The 19,301-nt window shown below is 44.6% G+C and overlaps 1 protein-coding gene across 2 annotated transcripts in view; it reads left to right on the forward strand.

The window, feature by feature from the left end:
- SPINT1 (serine peptidase inhibitor, Kunitz type 1) overlaps window positions 1-5,239 on the forward strand; it is a 15,878-nt gene extending 10,639 nt beyond the window's left edge. The window contains exons 4-12 of one of the 2 annotated variants that reach the window (XM_069105758.1): window positions 506-644; window positions 772-942; window positions 1,138-1,164; window positions 1,373-1,498; window positions 1,768-1,818; window positions 2,532-2,702; window positions 3,700-3,747; window positions 3,983-4,220; window positions 5,005-5,239. In XM_069105758.1, coding sequence (XP_068961859.1) covers window positions 506-644; window positions 772-942; window positions 1,138-1,164; window positions 1,373-1,498; window positions 1,768-1,818; window positions 2,532-2,702; window positions 3,700-3,747; window positions 3,983-4,203 — 954 coding nt within the window. In that variant the 3' untranslated portion in view covers window positions 4,204-4,220; window positions 5,005-5,239. Of the gene's footprint in view, window positions 1-505; window positions 645-771; window positions 943-1,137; window positions 1,165-1,372; window positions 1,499-1,767; window positions 1,819-2,531; window positions 2,703-3,699; window positions 3,748-3,982 lie in introns of both variants that reach the window. The other variant, XM_069105757.1, reaches the window with a different exon arrangement.
- Window positions 5,240-19,301: the final 14,062 nt, after the last annotated feature.

The raw sequence follows: 19,301 nt of genomic DNA on the forward strand, positions 1-19,301 counted from the left end.
CTGTTCTTCCCCAGTGATTTGCTTATTGAATAAAGGTACATTTTTTTGTTCACATTTACCTGTTCATTAAAATTGCTGTCAATGTTCATTAAAATAAGCCCTCCCCTGAAAATAAGCCCTCCCCTGAAAATAAGCCCTCTGGTGTTTTTCTGTCCAAAAAAATAATAAGGCAGTGTCTTATTATTGGGGAAACACGGTATGTGTGTTTATATATATTTGTGTGTGTATGTATGTATACACGTATATATGGAAAGCCAATTCCTAGAGGTTTACCAGAATACCACTGCCTAAAATAATTTCTATAACCTTATTAATTAAAAGTCCCTGCAGATGCCCCTGCCCCTCCCCCGTTCTTCATCTATGATTCCTCTACTCTGATATTAAATGATTTTTTTAGTGATTATTGGAGACAAAGATAAAAGATATCTTCGGATCTGCTGGAACCTGTACAGAGGGAAATGGGGAATAGGTCTGAAGCTCCCCTCCCTCTTTTTTTTTCCTGTAGAGAAAGGATCCAGATCAACTAGAACTCTCACAGCTAAAAGAGGGGACTTACATCTTTCGGCTGACTGTGAAAGAGCCTGACCAAAAGGAGGATGCTGCCAACTTCACTATCATTGTCCTGTCGCCTAAGCAGACAGAAGGTAAGGGGTTAATTGGACCCGGGGAGAAGGAGCAGGGACCAAAAGGGCAGGGGCACGAGCCCCAGGTGCCCACATAACCCCCTTAGATGGTTACCTCAGGTAAGATGGTTGCCCCTCCTTTTCCCAGACCATTGCCTGGCACCCAGGAAGGTGGGCCGTTGCCGAGGTTCTTTCCCCCGATGGTACTATGACCCCACTGAGCAGCTCTGCAAAAGCTTCGTCTATGGTGGTTGCCTTGGCAACAAGAATAACTACCTTCGGGAAGAGGAATGCAAGATGGCCTGCAAGGATGTGCAAGGTGAGCTGGTGGGGAGGGCTGGGATGGGAAAGGAAAGAGTGGGAAGAAGTTGGGAAAGTGATTGCACTCTGGAATAGGCAAGACTACCAGGCTAAGAAAGAAGAGGCTGGTGGATTTCCCTCAGGTCCCAGGCTTCCATCATGTTCCCTTTTTGCTAGGGATTTGATGGCTACCACTCATTCCTTTCTCTTTCAGGTCCTTCGATTCAAAGGCAACATCCAGGTAGGCTGCTTTCTTTGTACCATGTGGTTTCCTCCAATCCCCCATTCCTTCCCTCCTCTAGATTCCTTAGCAATGAGGTCAGATGAGCTCCTAGTTTCAGAGGCCCTGTCTCTGATGCCCACCATTTCCCTCGTATTCCAACATCAGCTGATCACTGGGTACTTGCAGAGCCCAGTTAACCCATGCTCCTTTTCTCCTCCCCAAAAAGTATGCTCCAGGGCCTGCCAGCCTTTCCAGTTCCGCTGTCGTGATGGCTGTTGCATTGATGGCTTCATGGAATGTGATGACTTGCCTGACTGCCTGGATGGTTCAGATGAGGCTGCTTGTGACAAGTGTGAGGTTCTGGGAAGGGATCTTCTTGGGGGTGCCCCCCCAGAAAGCCATGAATCTTCAGGGTGGACACAGTGATCCTCTAAACTGAGCAAATCTCATGGGTCAGGGTCCCTGGGAGAACTGAATTGGGGATTAAAAGGAAGGAAGGGGTGAAGACTAGGTATGACAAGTTCAGAAATAGATGGGATTGTGCTGACCTGTGTTTCCTTTGTCTCCCTTGGCTAAGCTTTGTAACTAGGGCTGGGTCTATGAACCTTTCTCCTTATACAGATACTTCAGGCTTTGATGAGCTCCAAAGCATCCCCTTTCCTAGTGACAAAGGTAAGTGACAAGATTTTGGGGGCTTTGGGTTATCCTTTTATTTTTCTCAGAGGCCATCTGTGGTTAGGTGACTTGCCCAGAGTCACACTGCTAGTAAATGTCTGAGGCCAAATTTGAACTCAGGTCTTCTGGACTCCAGGGCTGGTGCTCTATCTAGCTGCCCCAGAGTTAACTTTTCCCAGTCCTTCTTCAACAGGCCCCAGCCCTATCAGTCAGACTTAATACCTGTGATCACTCATAGGCGGAAAGGACTGGGTCCCTTCCTTTTCAAGAACATATTCTATTCCTGGGAAGACCTGCCCAGAGCCAGATGTCCTCATATAAATTCCCAGAAACACATCAGCCCCTCTGGACCTTCCTGTGCAACTTAGGTTGTGACCCAGTCCCAGGATGAGGTAGAAGATGGGACAAGTGCCCCAGGTCTTTGTACCAGGTTCACATTCTAAGCTGTGGGAGGGAGTTCTGAGGCAGCAGAGAACAGGCCTTGGAACCAGGAATACCTGGGTTCAAATCCCACCTCTGACACCCCCTGACTGTGTGACCCTGAGCAGATAAGAACCTCTCAGTGCTCTGGGCAACTCTCTAAGATCTGCATTATCCAAGGGAGTTTCTGGGAATTCCCTATAGTAAAGAAATCACAGATCCAGTCCCTTATTCTAAATCTAGGAACACCCTAGGGACTTGGCTCACCCTCTCTTCTCTTCCTTCTCCAGGACACTGTGTAGACCTGCCAGACACAGGGCTGTGCAAAGAAAATATCCCTCGATGGTACTATAACCCCTTCAGTGAGCAATGTGATCTCTTCACCTATGGAGGTTGTGATGGCAACAAAAACAACTTTCCGGATCAGGAAATGTGCCTCAAGTCCTGTGAAGGCGTCTCCAGTGAGCAGGAGGTTGGGGGAGGTGGATCAGGCTGAGAGATCAGTTGGGGAAAGGGTCGGCCAGGACTATGATGCAAAGAGGAAGAAAGGGAGGGGGGGGGGGAGGGGGGGGGGGGGGGAAGGAGGAGTGGGTTGATATAGGAGTCAGAAGGCCTGCTTTGAAATCCTGGCCCTGCAGTTAACTAACTTTGGTTTCTTTAGGCCTCAGTTTCATCAATTATAAAATGAGGGGTTTGGATTTAATGATCTAAGGTTCCTTCCAGCTCTAAATCAGGCCCCACTATTCTGTCCCCACCCCCACTCAAAGCCTCACTGTTCCCTTAAAGGGATGATTTGGGGTTGAGGAAGGAAATAGAGGAAAACAGCAGGTTATATTTTTAAAAATAGTCCATGAGACATGTCTCTTCCCCTATTACATTTTTAAAAATTAATACTCTTTGTTTGTGATCATGGACCCAGTCCTCACAGGGATCACAGAAGGTTTCATCAGCTCAATTTCTCCCACTTGTACCTGGTCATTCCTCTTTCCTGGTGGTCACTATGGCTGCTTACCTTATGGAACTCCTGAATTCAGCTGATCCACCAGCCTTGGCCTCCCCCAGATTACAGGCCTGCACTATACTGACTGATACATTTTTTTTTAAATCATTTTTACTTCTCAGTGATACACCCTCCCTTGTAACAAGTAGTTACAAGTAGTAACTTAGCTGCTGCTAACACCTTAGTGCATTGGCCCTGTCTGGAAATGAATGTCTCATTCTATGCCTATAGACCACCCCTAGAGTTAGGAAACATGCTTTGCTATTGGACCTTTAAAATCACAATTTTCTATAACCTATATCAAATTGTTTACTCTCTCAGGGAGGGGAGGGGATAGAATTTGGAATTCAAAACTTAAAAAAAAGTTAAAAATTGCTTTTACATATAAATCGGGGAAAAAATAAAATTAATAAAAAATATAAAACCACAATTCCCTCCCCCCTCCCCCATCTTTGCAGAGAAAGATGTGTTTGGTCTGCGGCGAGAATCCCCGAATCCCAACTCAGGTGAGCCTTACTCTTCTATGGGGTTATTCCCTTAGACTCCCTCCTAGCCTTTTCCCCTGGAGCCTTGGAGATAAAATCTTCCTCATTTGCCCAGGGTTTTGAGGTCCTCTGGCTCTGGTCTAGGTCTGTGTCTCCAGGCTTACTGCTCCACTGTCTTTGTCCTCTTTGGGGACAAAAGGCATGCATCCTGAATGACTTACACCTATGCCCTCCCCATATTCCATCTCCCTTCCAGGTTCCGTTGAGGTGGCTGTGGCCGTGCTCTTGGCGACCGGTATCGTGATTGTAGTCGGCATCATAGGCTATTGCGTCTTCAGAAACCATTTGAACAGAAGCCTCCGATGTCATCACCCCCTCCATCACCACCGCCCTCCCCCTACACCAGCCAGCTCCACCATCTCCACCACTGAGGACACAGAACACTTGGTCTACAACCACACCACCAGACCCCTCTGAGCCAGGGGCTTCTCTGGGTACTGTGGGCCACGAGTTCTGGCCAGCTCTAACAACCTTGCCCCGCCTCCTTCGTTTCTGTCCCCATTAAGAATGGAGGGCCAGCCAACTCCACAATCTCCAGCACTGAGGACATGGAGTGCTTGGTCTCCAACTGCACCACCAGACCCCTCTGAGCCAGGGGCTTCCCTGGGTATTGTGGACCATGAGTTCTGGCCAGCTCTAACTTGACCTAGCCCCCATCCTTAGTTTCTATCCCCAATCAGAATGGAGGGCAGGGCAGAGAAAGATTGGGCTTAGGGTCCTTCCCCCCTGTTCCCTATCTCCATTTTGCCTTGGAGCCCAAATCTCCTGCCCTGCCTTGGCAGAGTTGCCTTGGCCCTGGGGCTGGAAACATAGTTGGTGCTGCAAGAGACTTGAGTAGGCAAGAAGAGACAGCATGCCCCTGTTCAGAAGGTCCTATGAACTACTTAGGACTAGAGAAAGTTGAATTCTCTCTCCTTTTCAAAATGGTCTGTGATTCTACCCTTTCCCCTACTTCCCCAGAGCTTTGGGCTCACCAAGGGGTAGAGGAAGGGAAGTGGTACTGTGACATCGAGGTGGGGCCTGAGCTTCCCCCACCTCCTGGGTCTGTCCCTTCCTTCCTCATAATTCATTCTGCTTCAGTTCTCTTTCCCTTCCCCCTCCCAGTCTAAGAGACTGGTCACCACCCTCCTGGGGCCTGTACATTTGTGCTATAAAGTTTGTTTTTGTTTATTTAATGAGTAGGGACTGGAGCCTGTGTCTCTGTGTCCCTTTCTGTAGCCCTGCTTCCTCTTCTGGGCCTGAACAGGGGCGGCAACTGTAGTACCTGAAGTGTGGGGCTTGAGCTGATGATGTGGAGAAGCTGAGAAGGTGAGGATGTCAAAAGCTGCCTCCACCTTCCCTTAGTCTCCTCCTCCATGAAGGGATGTTATTTTCCTCCAGGGGAGGCATCATCCCCCCCACTGTCCAGTCTTTGTCACCTCTTCTCATTGTAATAAAAATCTTCGGGTCTGAGGTGCCTCTTTCTGCTTGTTGTCTGGGATCTGGACTGGGGGGAAAGGGTTGCAGGAGGATGAGATCGGATGCCTCTGTGGGGACCTCTCCTGTCTGACCGGTTTAGACTCAGGCTACCCTGTTTAGCAGGTTCCCCTACCTCTCCCGAAACTGTCCCAGCCCACGTGGGAGGAGACAAGTGCCAAGTTTGACCACCCCAGGGGAAGGGGTGGGGGACGGGAAGGTGCAGGAAGGGAAAAGGGGGTTTGTTGGTGTCAGCAGAAAGCGGGTTCTCTGGATTACTCTTTTTCAGCCAAGACATAAATACCAAGAGGTCTCAACTTTATACAGGCTGACACAAGGTACCCTCCTCACCCAGTGGGCGTCTGGGATTCCTAGTTGCTTTCTTTGTCTTGGGGCCTTTATATACTTTTTCTTTTTTTGTGGTCCATAATCTATTTTAAAATATTTTTCAATTAACAGAAGTTGCCTTCCTACCACTCCCCCCAAAATCATTTAAAAAAAACCCAAACACCTCATAACAAATCTATGTAGTAAAGAATTTCCTATGTTGGCCACATCAAAAACGTATATCTCATTTTGCCCTGTCTCTATCTATCACCTCTTTCAGAAGGTAACACATTTCACCGTTGTTCCTAGGGCTTGCTTCAGATGCTCCTTGGGAAAAGGGGAAAAAACAAGCTGCTCCCCACCCCCAACTTGGTTTGTGTCCCCTTCTTAGGAACCATTGATTTTAGTGTTAGGACCTTAGAGGTCATTAGGTCCAACCACTCCCCCCCCCCCATTTATTTTTTGGTTGTTGTTCAGTCATCTCTGACTCCATTTGGGGTTTTCTTGGCAAAGATATGGGAATGGTTTGCTGCTTCAGTTCATCTTAGAGATGAGGAAACAGGCAAACAACTTCAGTGACTTACCCAGTGTCACACAGTCAGTGTGTGCTGGGCAGAATTTGAATTCAGATCTTCCTGAATCTAAGCACCCTATCCCATGTGACACCTACCTGGTGGTGAGAGATTGGAAAAGAGTCCCTCACAGGTTGTGAACTGGAAATGAGAATCTATGAGGAAAGCATTTAGCCTAGAAGAATGTCTCCTTGGTAGATTGTCAATAACAGCTGATCTGAGTAAGGCATAGGAGCTGTAGTTTCACTTTGGGCCAGGAGGGGGCATTGTTATCTTCCTTGAACAAGAGTTCTTATCATGGAATATCAAAATTGTAAAGGGCTGTTGTAAGTAGAGTAGAGCATAGAACATGGACTTAAGTTCTTTTTTAAACCCCTAGAAGCCTCTTAGGCCCACCCTGTTATTGAATAAATATTTTATTTATTTATTTTAATAAATATTTTAACAAGTAAAAAATTTACTAAACAAATTCAGAGATGTGCAGGGACATGCCCTCAGTCATCACACAAGTAGTAAGCGGCAGGACTGGGATTTGAATTTACATGCTGTAATTTCAGTACTGTGGCCATTTCATCCCATAGCTTAGTCTAAAGTGATAAGTGGTAAGAGCCCCTGCCTTACCACTGAAGACCTTCAGGAGGAATCATAGATTTAGAACTGGAAAGGACTGGGGGGAGGGGGGATGTAATTAGTGGACCAACCCATTTTACAGATAAGGAAACTGTGACCAGGGAGGTTGAGTGACTTGCCTGATACTACTCATATTAATCGAAAGATGTGAAATTTGAACAAGGACTTCAATAAACATTTACTAAGTGCCTACTATGTGCCAGGTTAAAGTCTGGGTGGTCCAGTGGATTGAGCACTGAGCTTGGAGTCAGGAAGACCTGAGTTCAGATCTGCCCTCAGATACTAGGTGTGTGACCTTGGGCAAGTCACTTCACCCTGTTTGACTCAGTTTCCTCATCTGTAAAGTGAGTTGGAGAAGGAAATAGCAAACCTCTCCAGTATCTTTTCCAAGAAAACCTCATGAATTTTGACCCATGGGGTCACAAAGTATCAGACACCACTAAATGACTGAACAACATGAACAATGTGCTAGGCACTCTGCTCATACTGGGGATACCAAAAAAAGATGATCCCTGCCCTCAAGGAGTTTGCAATCTAACGGGGGAGACAATGATTGACAGTGGGAAAGCACTGGAATTAAGAGAGATCAGGGAAGGCTTCCTGGAGGATGGGGCATTTTAGGTGAGATTTAAAGGAAGCCAAAGAGATCGGTAGTCGGGGTGGGGGAGGGATTTCCCCAGCATCATTCTGCCTGCAGAACCCATTATCTCTTGAGCCTTATGCAATCAGAAAAGCCTCCCTCCTGAGTCTCCTCCACCATCTGCTTGACATGAGAATGGGTTTGCACAGATTTGTCTGACATTCTCCTCCTTGTGGTCAGTATCTTGCAACTGCATAGGGTCTTATACTAACTTTTTCTTCATTTACAACACAAAGTACCTATATTAGTATATTATAATCTTTGATACAGATGAGAAAACTGAGGCCTTCAGCTTGTGTGATTTGCCTGTGGCCACACAGCTGGTAAGTGCTTGAGGCAGCCTTTGAACCCTAACCTAACTCCCAAGTTATTTTTAAAATGTTTTATTGATGCTTTAAAAAAATTTTTTCTTTTACTTCCCATATGTACTATCATCATAGGTCCTTGCCTTGTAACAAGAAGAAGTAAACAAACTGACACCCTAAACCAAGGGTGGGGAACCTGTGTGTTTGTCACATGAACCACATGTGACCCTCTAGGTCTTCAAGTGTGGCCCTTTGACAGAATCCAAATAAATTCCCTCTAGGTCCTCCAGTGCAGCCCTTTGACTGAATCCAAACTTCACAGAGCAAATCCCCTCTAGGTCCTCAAGTGCAGCCCTTTGACTGAATCCAAACTTCACAGAGCAAATCCCTTCTAGGTCCTCAAGTTTGGCCCTCTGGCTGAAACCAAACTTCACACAAAAAAAATTCCCTTAATAAAAGGATTTGTTCTGTAAAACTTGGGCTCAGGCAAAAGGCCTCACCGAGGATCTAGAAGGCCACATGTGGCTTCAAGGCCAAAGGTTCCACATGCCTGTGCTAAACATATCAGACAGTCTATGTCTCATTCCCTGATACAGCCTCCTAACCCCCACCCTGAAAGAAATCAAATCAAGCCAACCAACATAGTAAGTTTGTTCATGTTTGCCACATCTGGCATCCGAAGTCCCCTCTCAGCCCCTCCCTCTAAGAGGAGGAAAGAGTGTTTGATCACCAGCTCAGAATCAATATTGCTGGTTGCATTTAATTTGAGTCTGCTTCCATTCTGTGTTATTTTGAATTATATCATCCTTGTCATTGTGCATATTGTTCTCCTGGTCCTGCCTTCTTTGCTCTTTATCAGCCCATGTGAGTCTTCCTGTGTTCCTCACATCCGTCACTTTTTATGGGGCAGTAATATTCCTTTAGGGCAGCTAGGTGGCATGGTGGATAGAGTACTGGGCTGAGAATCAGGAGGACTCATCTTCCTCAGTTCAAATCTGGCTTCAGATGCTTACCTGTGTGACCCTGGGCAAGTCACTTAACCCAATTTGCCTCAGTTCTTCATCTGTTGAATGAACTGGAGAAGGAAATGGCAAACACTCAGGTATCTTTGCCAAGAAAACCCCAAATGGGGTAACTAAGAGTCAGACATGACTGAAATGACGAAATAACAAATATTCTTCTACATTCACATAATGCATTTTGTTTAGCCATTCCCCAATTGATAAGCACCAGCTTTGCTTCCTTCTCACTTTTCCTCCACCCAGAGTTCCCCCTAAGGCTATACCTTATTATATCTGGGTTTCCAAATATGTAGGTAAAAGAGTCCTCAGATCCCATGTAAACACCTTAGTTCGCCCCATAGAAAATAAGGGACTCACAATAGTGCCTAAAAAATTCCTATAGTTCTCCTCCAGCTCAGATAGAGTGGAAAACAGGCTAGATTTAGAGTCAAAAAATCTGAATTTAATCCTAGTTTAATCCTAGCTCTGCCACTTAGCCCTCTGTCACTTAGTTAAGTGATTTTGGGCAAGTCATTTAACCTCAATGAGACTCAGTTTCCCTATTTGTTAAAGGAGGTTGGAATAGATGTCCCTTCTTGCTTTAAATATGTTATCCAGTGAATTCCATTCCTCCTCCCCCTCCCCCCAAGAGGTCTATACCGTCCTTCAGAATTGTCACCCTGTGATGTGGACTTCCCTTGGAAGGGAAATGAACCTGGGATTGCCAGAGAGGTAACGTCCTGGCATTCCAGCTTGTGGTCATACATTTCACTAGAGCATTTCACTACTGATAAGTTAGCTATCATCTGAGTAGGAAGGGTTCTTTAGGACAAGATAACCAAGGGCCCATCTCCTCTGGGAGTTCTATTGTTGTTCAATTGTGGAAGATTCTCTATGATCCCATTTGGCTTTTTCTTGGCAAAGTTATTGGAGTTTCCTTTTCTAGTTCATTTTATAGATAAAGAAACTGAGGCCAACAAGATTAAGTGACTTGCCCAGGGTCACACAACTAATAAGTGTCTGAGGCCGGATTTGAACTCAGAAAGATGAGACTTCCTGACACCAGATTCAGTACTCTGTCCACTTTACTACCTAGCTGACAAAATGAATTTCCCCTCCCAATGATCAAAAGTCATCCATACATATAGGGGATGGGAGGACAAGGGAGGGAGACCAAAAGAAGGGAATGAGCATTTATTAAGGACCTACTGTGTGCTGGACATTGTGCTTAACAAGTACTATCTCATTCCATGGAAATGTATACACTGATAACTAAAGTCTGCCCAGTTTCTTTCAAAGCAAGTTCCCATCTGTTATTTTTCTTATCCTCAGAGAATCCAAGTGAGCTAGGGAGGGGCAGGAATCATTACCCTCTTTTTATAGACGGGGAGATACTTGAGATGTAGCAAGTGAAGGGGTATAACTTGTCCAGAGTCACACAAGTCAGGATCAAAGATAGAATAGAATCCGGGATTCCTGAGCCCCAGATCAGGTTACCTACCTGGGCTTTGTCTGGAAATACAAAGGTAATCCATAAGGCTTCCCACTGTCTCCTCCCATCTGGCTGGCCTGCTGGGACCTAGGCTGAATCTAAGCCTATGGGACAACAGGGGGTGCTACAGAGATCCCTTGAGACTAATGAGGCCGAAGGGTGACTCATCATACCAGGTTTCTCATGAACCCAACTCCCTAGTTCCCTGGCTGAGAGCCTGCTCCATAGCCGCAGGCAGGACAATGAAGAGGGGAGGAGAAGAGAGAGAAAGGAGAGCTATGGGTCATGGGCAGAAGGGACAGGCCTGTAGTGGGAGAAAACAGCCTATAAGGAGCAGGAAATTCTGGGTTCGGTGTCTCTTTCTTAGCTTCCTTTTGACAATGGGAATTGGGGGAAATATCCCCCATGACCACATCTGGGCTCAGAGACAGGCCTATGTCAGCAAGACACCTAAAAAGGGAAAGAGAGATCTTTGGCTACTGAGCTGCAAGGAAGAGATGGGGCCAGTGAGCATGAGGGAGTCTTTCCTCCAAAGGCTGACCCTGTACAAATCACTTCTCTATTTGTGTTTCTATTTCCTCTTCCATTGATAGAGAGTAAGAGTGGGGAATGAAATGATTTCTAGGCTCCCTTCCCATTCCAACATTGCTTTACTATGATAGACCCTCTTGCCCAGCTGGGGGAAAGAAAATTGTTAAAGACCACAACCCTGGGTCGGCTAGGTGGCACAGTGAACAGAGCACTGGCCCTGGAGTCAAGAGGACCTGAGTTCAGATTCGACCTCAGACACTTAACACTTATTAGCCATGTGATCTTGGACAAGTCATTTAACCCCAACTGCCCAGCCCTCCCCCCTCAAAAAAAAAAAAAAAGACCACAACCCTGACTAGCCCTTTGCTATTCCTCTACCCAGAAAATAAATCAAAAAGTCCTTGGAGCTGGGAGGTCCCATTCCATGTTTCTAAAGGTAATTGCTAGAAGCAGAACCTAGCCACTATTTGTTGTTGGGTCATGTCCCATTCTTTGCGAACCCTGTCAGGGTTTTCCTAGCAAAGTTACTAGAGTAGTTTGCCATTTCCTTCTCCAACTCATTTAACAGATGAGTAAACTGAGGCAAACAAGGTGAAGTGACTTGGCCAGGGTGACACAGCTAATAAGTGTCTGAGGTGAGATTTGATCTCAGGAAGATAAGTCTTCCTAACTCTGGGCCCGGTGCTCTATCCATTGCCACTTCAGCATCTAGCAGCCCTGGTCATTATGGTAAAGTACAAAGACAATTGGCCTGGATTTCAGGAGACATCGGTCCTGTCTAGGCCTATCTCTACCACCAAGTAAATGTATGATGTGTGGTAAATCCCTTAAATCTCTCTATGCCTCAGTCTCCTTCACTGTAAAATGGGAGCAGTAACTACATTGCTGGGCTTATTAGCATAATGAAGATTAAATGAAATAAGGGGCAGGAAAGTACTACAGGTGAGTAAGCTCCTTGGGAGCAGGGACTGTGTCATTTTTTTATCTTTATACAACCAGGACCTGATCTGGGATTTCATTGGCATCTACCCTCTTTTTTGGGGTGGATCTGCTGCTGCTCCTATTACAAAGTGGGTAGGTGGCACAGTGAATAGAGTGTCAGCCTTGGAGTCAGGAGGACCTGAGTTCAAATCCGGCCTCAGACACTTACACAAAAACTAGCTGTGTGACCTTGGAAAAGTCACTTAACCCCAATTGCCCTACCTTCCCCCCTCCAAAAAGCAAAAAATAAAATAAAATATATTAAAACAAAGGTCAGTATGAGAGAGCTGCTTGAGACAAGGAAAAATTAAATGACTGGCCCAGGGGCACTATGGCTTATAGGTAGGATTGAACCCAGATTTCCTAACTTCAATATGTTCCTTACTATGCCATTCCATCCCCCCTCCTTATGCCTTTTAAACAGTGGGCACAACTTAAGCACTAAATTGAATCGAATGTAAACATGAACGTTTCCATTTATCATTCTTGTGTCTTGGAGTCATCTGTTTAGAACTGGAAGGGACATTAGGGATCATTTAGGTGAGGAAACTGAGGCTCAGAAAAATGAAGTAATAATAATAACTAACATTTTTGAGAAGCCTGCTATGTGCCTGGTCCCATGCTAAGAGCTTTGCAATTATTATCTCATTTGATCCTCACAACAACCCTGGGAGGTAGGTGCTATTATGATCCCCATTTCACAGATGAGGAAACTGAGGCAAGCAGAGGTTAAGTGACTTGCCTAGGGCCACACAGCTAGTAAGTGTCTAAGGTTGGATTTGAATTCTGGTCTTCCAAGGTCTCACAGGCCTAGATTTGTAGTTGGGTCCTCTACCTCTGATCTAGCATCGCTTCCCCACACTCCCTCCCTCATACTTTTCTCATCTCATGCCCCTTCCTCATGGCAAGCTGAAAGCAACAGATTCCTCATACAGCCAGGGATGTTTGGTGCTTCCCAGAGTTAGGAAGTCACAGCAGTCATTTGGAGCACCAGCTGGCATTGCCCAGTGAAGGGGGCCTGGCCTGGTACCAGCGGAGAAGGCTGACAATGCAGCCACTCCCCAGAGAGTGCTGCTTTCCTGGCAATGATGGGCAGGTCTGACCTGTGAGCAGCTCCAGCTATTGCCTAGGGCCTGTTTCGAAAGGGCCCAGCCAGGATCCTGACGCAGCCTCCTCTCCGTCTAGTCTAGTCACTCTCAGGAGCAGGTTCCCAAGAGAAAGGTGAACTCAGAAGAGTGTGCGTCACTCCTGCCCTGGGCAGCTCTTGGCTCCTAGGGAGAAAGTGGGGACACAACCTCTTTGAGGGGTACACACACCTTCATTTATGGATATATACCCAGGCACAGAGAAACAGAATACAGAGGAAGACACGCATGGACACAGATCTATACCTTCATAGACAATACCTAGATTTACAAACATTTACATACATGGGCACAGACACACACCTACCTGTATACACCCAAAGACACATAAACAGAGACATTCAATAGACATAACACACCAATCTAGACATATAAGGACATACACACATAAATATATACACAGAGGAATGCACACAGCAACACAGATTAAAAGAAACATGGACACATTGTCATCTTAACAATTAGAAATGGATCAATACCAGTTCATATTTACATAGCCCTTGAATGTTTAGCAAGCTCTTTCAATTCATTATCTTGTTTTCTCTGAACTCCTTTTTTCTTTTTTTATTGTCCATAGTTATTTTATTTTTTCCACTTAATAGTATTTTTTTTCTAATTACATAGAAATGTTTGTAATTTCCTATTACAATCTACTCAAGATCTTATAAAAGTGAATGTTGGATTTCAACATTCACTTTTATAAGATTTTGAGTTCCAAATTTTTCCCTCCTCCCTTCCTCCCACCTTTCCCCCCCTCCCCAAGAGGACAAGCAATCTGATATAGGCAACACATGTATAATCATATTAAACATGTTTCCACATTAGTCATGTTGTAAAAGAATCAGAACAAAAGGGTAAAACCAAGAGGAAAAAAAAAAGAAAATAGTATGCTTTGCTCTGCATTCAGACTCCATAGTTTTTTCTCTGGATGTGGATAGGCATGGTCCATCATTAGTCCTTTGAAATTGTTTTAGAGCATTGTATTGCTGAGAAGAGCTAAGTCTATCAAAGTTGGTCATCAAACAATGTTCTGAAATAATTTTATTTATTTTTTTTGGAGGAGGGAAGGCAAGACAATTGGGGTTAAGTGACTTGCCAAGGTCACACTGTAAGTGTCAAGTATGTGAGGTCGCATTTGAACTCAGGTCCTCCTGATGCCAATTCCATTGCTCCTACCCACTGCAAACTAAGACTTTGTACAGTGTCTTACACACTCATCCACAAAGGTACACAAAACCTAGACAAAACCATCAGTATTACAGAAGTATAATCCTACTTACATATGATCAGCACTATTAATTATTCTGGTGCTGAGTATCCAGATCAGGAATGAAGTTCTACTGAGGTTTGCTGACCTACTGGAAAAAAAAAATCTGGGAAGGCAACTAGGTAACAGCAGTAGATAGAACACCAGCCCTGGAGTCAGGAGAATCTAAGTTCAAATTTAATCTCAGACCCATACTTAGCTGTGTTACTCTGGGCAAGTCACTTAACTCCAATTGCCTCAGAAAACAAAAACAAAAATTCATTGAAGGTCACATACAAAGCAACTTAACTTGGTTTTTTAAAGAGATTTACCAAAGGTGAGAATTATCTTATTTTTAACTTGAGTAGACAACATAAAACTTTGATGGATTGATATAACATATCTCTTCAAACAATCTTTATTTCTATGTTATTACTGATAGGAGGAGAAAAAGCAAAGAAGAAGAAAAATAGCAGGGAAGGAAGAGAGGAAAAGGAAGTAGAGTTCCAGAAAAGGAGAAAGAGATAAAAGAGACAAAGGGAGAGAGTAGAAGAGGGAGAGCAGAATAGAGAATTAAAGAGAGGGAAAGAAAAAGGAAAGATAAAGAAAAAGGGGAGAGGCTTAGTGAAAGACTATCCTCGCTTTCAGAAACCTCTGATTGCTGCCCTTTGATAAGTGGAAAAATTGGTAGACATTGAATCAGGAGGTCTGATTTCAAATCCTGGCTTTAATAGCAGCTGTGTGACAGTCTGCAAGATATTTTATCTCTTGGAGTGTCAGTTTCTTTATCTATGAAATGGGTATAGGTAGCATCTCAATTGTCACATAGGTCCCTAAAACTTGGCTCTGGGATGACCGTCTATTCAACTGCTGCCCTGAGCCCCTCTCTGAATTCTTCACAGATCAGAATATATTATATATTAGGCATTATACAAGGCATTCCATTGCAATAGGATCCTAGATTTGTGACTGCCTCTCCCAGGTTATTGCTTCAGGAAAGCCCTAACCATGTTTCACTATATTCCCTCCTTCCTGACCTTCTTGATATACATGCCTGAAACCATACTGTAGAGGAACTTCTACCCTGGGCCCTCACCCTGGGAACACTGTTTAAGGAAAGCCCCAGCCATGCAGACACATACCCTTTCCTTTCTCACCCACCCCACTTCTGGAGCCAAAACCCAAGATCAAATCAACTCTACCATTGTTCCTGAATGGGGTGTGTCGATATATTCCCCTTTGGCCCCACTCACCATCCCTGTAAATTTCCAGAGGCAAACTGCTCCTCCCCAGCTGTCACTCCTCTATGTGTGTACTTTGTGGTTTCCTCCTGGCCTTCTCTTCTCTCTGTCCACATAGGGTATCATACCCTTACGTACAGGTGCTCTACCCAAAGGAATATAAATTTTGATTGCTAAAACCTCTCAAGATATCTTTGGGTTTACAGGCTAGATTTCTTTCTTAAGGACCATGCCTTAAACCCAAATCACTTCGGCTATCATGGATTGGCCAATAGTAGATCACAGACCAAGCCCCACTTGGTCATTGTTTGGGCCCTGATTGGCTCAGAGTGAATGTAAATAGCAACTATTTCTGTGTGGGCCAGAAACTCTGAGGGTCTTCCCCTCCCAGATTTTTTTTTCCTGTGGACTAGGTAAAACCAGGTCAATCTCTGCCTCGTTTTGTATCTAGCCTTAATCACTGATTGGGCATTGCCTCCATTAAACTGAGACCTGTTAAAGACCTTAGTTTAAAAAGGCCAAAGTCTCTCCCTGTATCATCCTGATCTATATCTTGCCACTGGATCCAGATAACTCTGGATGGAGCCATTCTCTGGGGGAGAAAGTGAAGAAAGTGACTTTGCACAGCCCTCTCCCACTTTAATCTAAATCACTTGCAAGTCACGGTATCACCTCCCCAATAACATGGTCCTCTTCCAGAACAAAGGACAAACAACAAGTTTCCTCCATTGGGATGTGAGCTCCTGGGAGGCTAGGTGGCACAGTGAATAGAGCACAGGCCCTGGAGTCAGGAGGACCCAAGTTCAAATACGGCCTCAGACACTTTATACAAAAACTAGCCCTGTGACCTTGGGCAAGTCACTTAACCCCAATTGCCCTGCCTTTTCCCCTCCAAAAAGCAAGAAAAACCACAACAAAAGAATGTGAGCTAGGGCGGCCAGGTGGCTCAGTGAGTAAGAGCACCAGCCCATGTCGAGACGACCTGGGGATCGAATCCAGGCTCAGATACTTAGCACCACACCCAGAAATAACTGGCCTTGTAACCTTGAGCAAGTTACTTAACCCCGATTGATTTAAAAAAAAAAAAAAAGAATGTGAGCTCCTTGAGGTCTGGGATGGGGAACCTACATAGGGTTTGCTCTGAGAAATCTGGATTCAGTCAAAGGGCCGCACTTGAGGACCTAGAGGCTAGAAGGGATGTCTGAAACCCTCAAATCCAGCTCCCTCATTTTACAGTAATAAGAGAACGGTTTATTTAAAATAGAACTTTAGGGTAAATAATCAGGAAAATACAATAAAACAGCAAGCACTTTCCCCGCCTGTTTCCCAAATATCCCCCTAACTTTTGGAAATAAAAATTCCCACTGGGTCCAGTCTGTCCTCATCCCACCTTATCGCTATTCTCTTGGTACTCAAGCTAGAGGAGCAAACCATTGGGCCATCTGATGATCACTGAAGGTGCTCTTTCTGGATGTCTGCGTCATTATTCCCTTTTGCCATTAGGCTCCGGGATCTTCAGGATTCTACCACAGTTATTTTCCGCAGCCCAGAGGGGATGAGGTTTCACAGAACTATAAGAATGCAACTGCGTCAAAGTCCAATCTGGGTCACCATGGGTGCTGTTGTATTGATTCCCAGAAGCTGAGCATCAGGGAGGGTTGTAGAGGAGGATCCATGATGGTTCTGGCAGGAAGAGACCTGGCCCAGAGAGAGCCCTTGCCACTGTGGCCATTCCCTTTTCCTCCACCTTCCCCCATCTATCTCCTTCCTGAACCTGATCTCCCCAGTTTCTAATGTCCTTTCAGGAAAGGGGAGTAATTTTCCCAGGATATTACTTTGTATATATGTGATGGATATAATCAAACGATCTCCCACAACTTACTGGCTCTAGCCATGAATCATGCCTTAGAGCTAATCCCCTGACAATGACATATTTGCCCTGCCATCTAGCCATGGCTGGTGCTAGCTCAGTGCTGAAAGACTTGGGACTTGGGGATGATGCAGAAATTCTTTTGGTCTCCTTGACAACATCTGGGGAGAAAGGCTGTATCAAAGAAGTCAGGAATTCTGCCCTATGGCACTCTCTCTCCCTTCCCCTCTCATACTTCCCATGGGGCTGGAGGAAGGGTGCCCTTCCCCACCCTGGAAGAAATGTGACAGCTTCCACGAGACAGCTAGAGCAAGGATCCGGCTGGGCAAGCTTGAGCCTAGTCCTTGGGCCTCTGGCTGCCTTTTCTGATACTGTTTTTCCCCCCTGAATATAGGTGACAGAACAGTGATCCTGAAAGGGATCTTCCCAAGTTTAGTGACAACCACATGAGTTTGAGAGGTCAGGGCTCCTGAGTCCTTTAGTTGGTGAAGGAGATGCTCTGTGCAGTTACTACAGGGAGGGAATTCATGGCAAGGCATGAGGGGAAGGGCAGGGGAGGATGAGCAAAACCTCTAAGACAGAAAATCCCAAGAAAGTCTGAGGGATAAGTAGACTCGTTTCACTGTAGTACTAGGGACAATTAGGATAAAAGTGGGAAATAAAGCTGGAAAGTTAAATTCCTGAAGGCCATTGTAGAATCTCTTTCTGGGAGGATCTTTGGATCAAAAATCTCTAGTTGGAAGAGATTATAAAGGAAATTAAACTAACGTTGCAGAGCCCAAGTCCTCTGATTGAGGCAACTAGACAATATGGTGGTTAGATCATTGGGCCTGTAGTTAGGAAATCTGGAATTCAAATCTGGCCTCAGAGACATTTACTAGCTGTGTGACCTTGGGCAAGTCATTTAACTTATTTGCCTCAGTTTCCCTAATTATAACATGGAGACAATACCAGCATCTGTCTCCTAGGATTGCTGTGAGGATCAAATGAACTAATAATCATAAAGTACTTAGCACAGTGCCTGGTTGTGCAACACATACATAATATATAGATAATACATAATGCGTACTTAATACATAGGTGTTTCCTGCCTTCTTCTAATTCTAAGTCCATCATTATTTCTGCCATACCAGATTATAAAAGATCTTTTTAAAGTTAAAAAAAAGCTAACATTTAAACAGGATCTTGGGGTTTACAGGGTACTTTACAGACATTACCTCACAACAATCTAGTGAGTCAGGTACTATCATCATCTTCATTTTACAGATGAGGAAACTGAGGCTCAGTTCTCTCCCCTCTACCTAATAGCTGATCACTTACCAAGTCTTGTTGGTTCTAACTAAGGATCTCTTGCAACTGTCCCATTCTTTCTCTTTATATGACTACTATTCTAATTCCTATATCTCCCCCAGACCATTATAATAACCTTCTGTTTGCACTGGCAGCTTCCAGTCTCTCAGTCCTCCAATCCATCTTCCACATATACAGCTTCCAAAATAATTTTAACTAAAGCATGTCTGACCAACTCACTCTCCTATACAATCTTCAGTGGCTCCCTACTTCTTTAGGATAAAATACAAATTTCTACGGCCCAGAATATTTTTCCTGACTTCTTCACTGTAGTCTCTGTCATGCACTCTGTTAAGTCAGTCAGTAAACATGTAAATACCTGTGTGTCAGTCACTGCCCTAAATTCGGGGACGATATAAAAAAAGGGGCAAAACCCAGCTCCTCTCAAGGATCTCACAATCTAATGGAGGTACAACTATGTACAAACAACCATATACATAACAAGATAAATTGGGGATGGTCTCATGCATAGGAAATCTTGAAAGTTAGGTTTAAAAACCTGGATTTTATCCTGCAAATGATAAAAAAAAATGGAAAGTTTCCGAATGGGAGAACTAAGTAGTGTTTCATTACAATTAATTAGTATTTAGTGTTAGCTATCATTCATAATATTAGTAATTACTCATATTTTGTGCAGCACCTTAACATTTAAGAAGATAAATCTGAAGGCAGCAAATGGAAAAGACTAGAGAAAGGGAATCTAGTTGAGTGGGTATGGTAGAAATGCAC

Source organism: Petaurus breviceps, unplaced genomic scaffold (assembly GCF_028583685.1).
Source record: "Petaurus breviceps papuanus isolate PSGF00001 unplaced genomic scaffold, PetGlider_PUasm1.0 77, whole genome shotgun sequence".
Taxonomy (NCBI): Eukaryota; Metazoa; Chordata; class Mammalia; order Diprotodontia; family Petauridae; genus Petaurus; species Petaurus breviceps.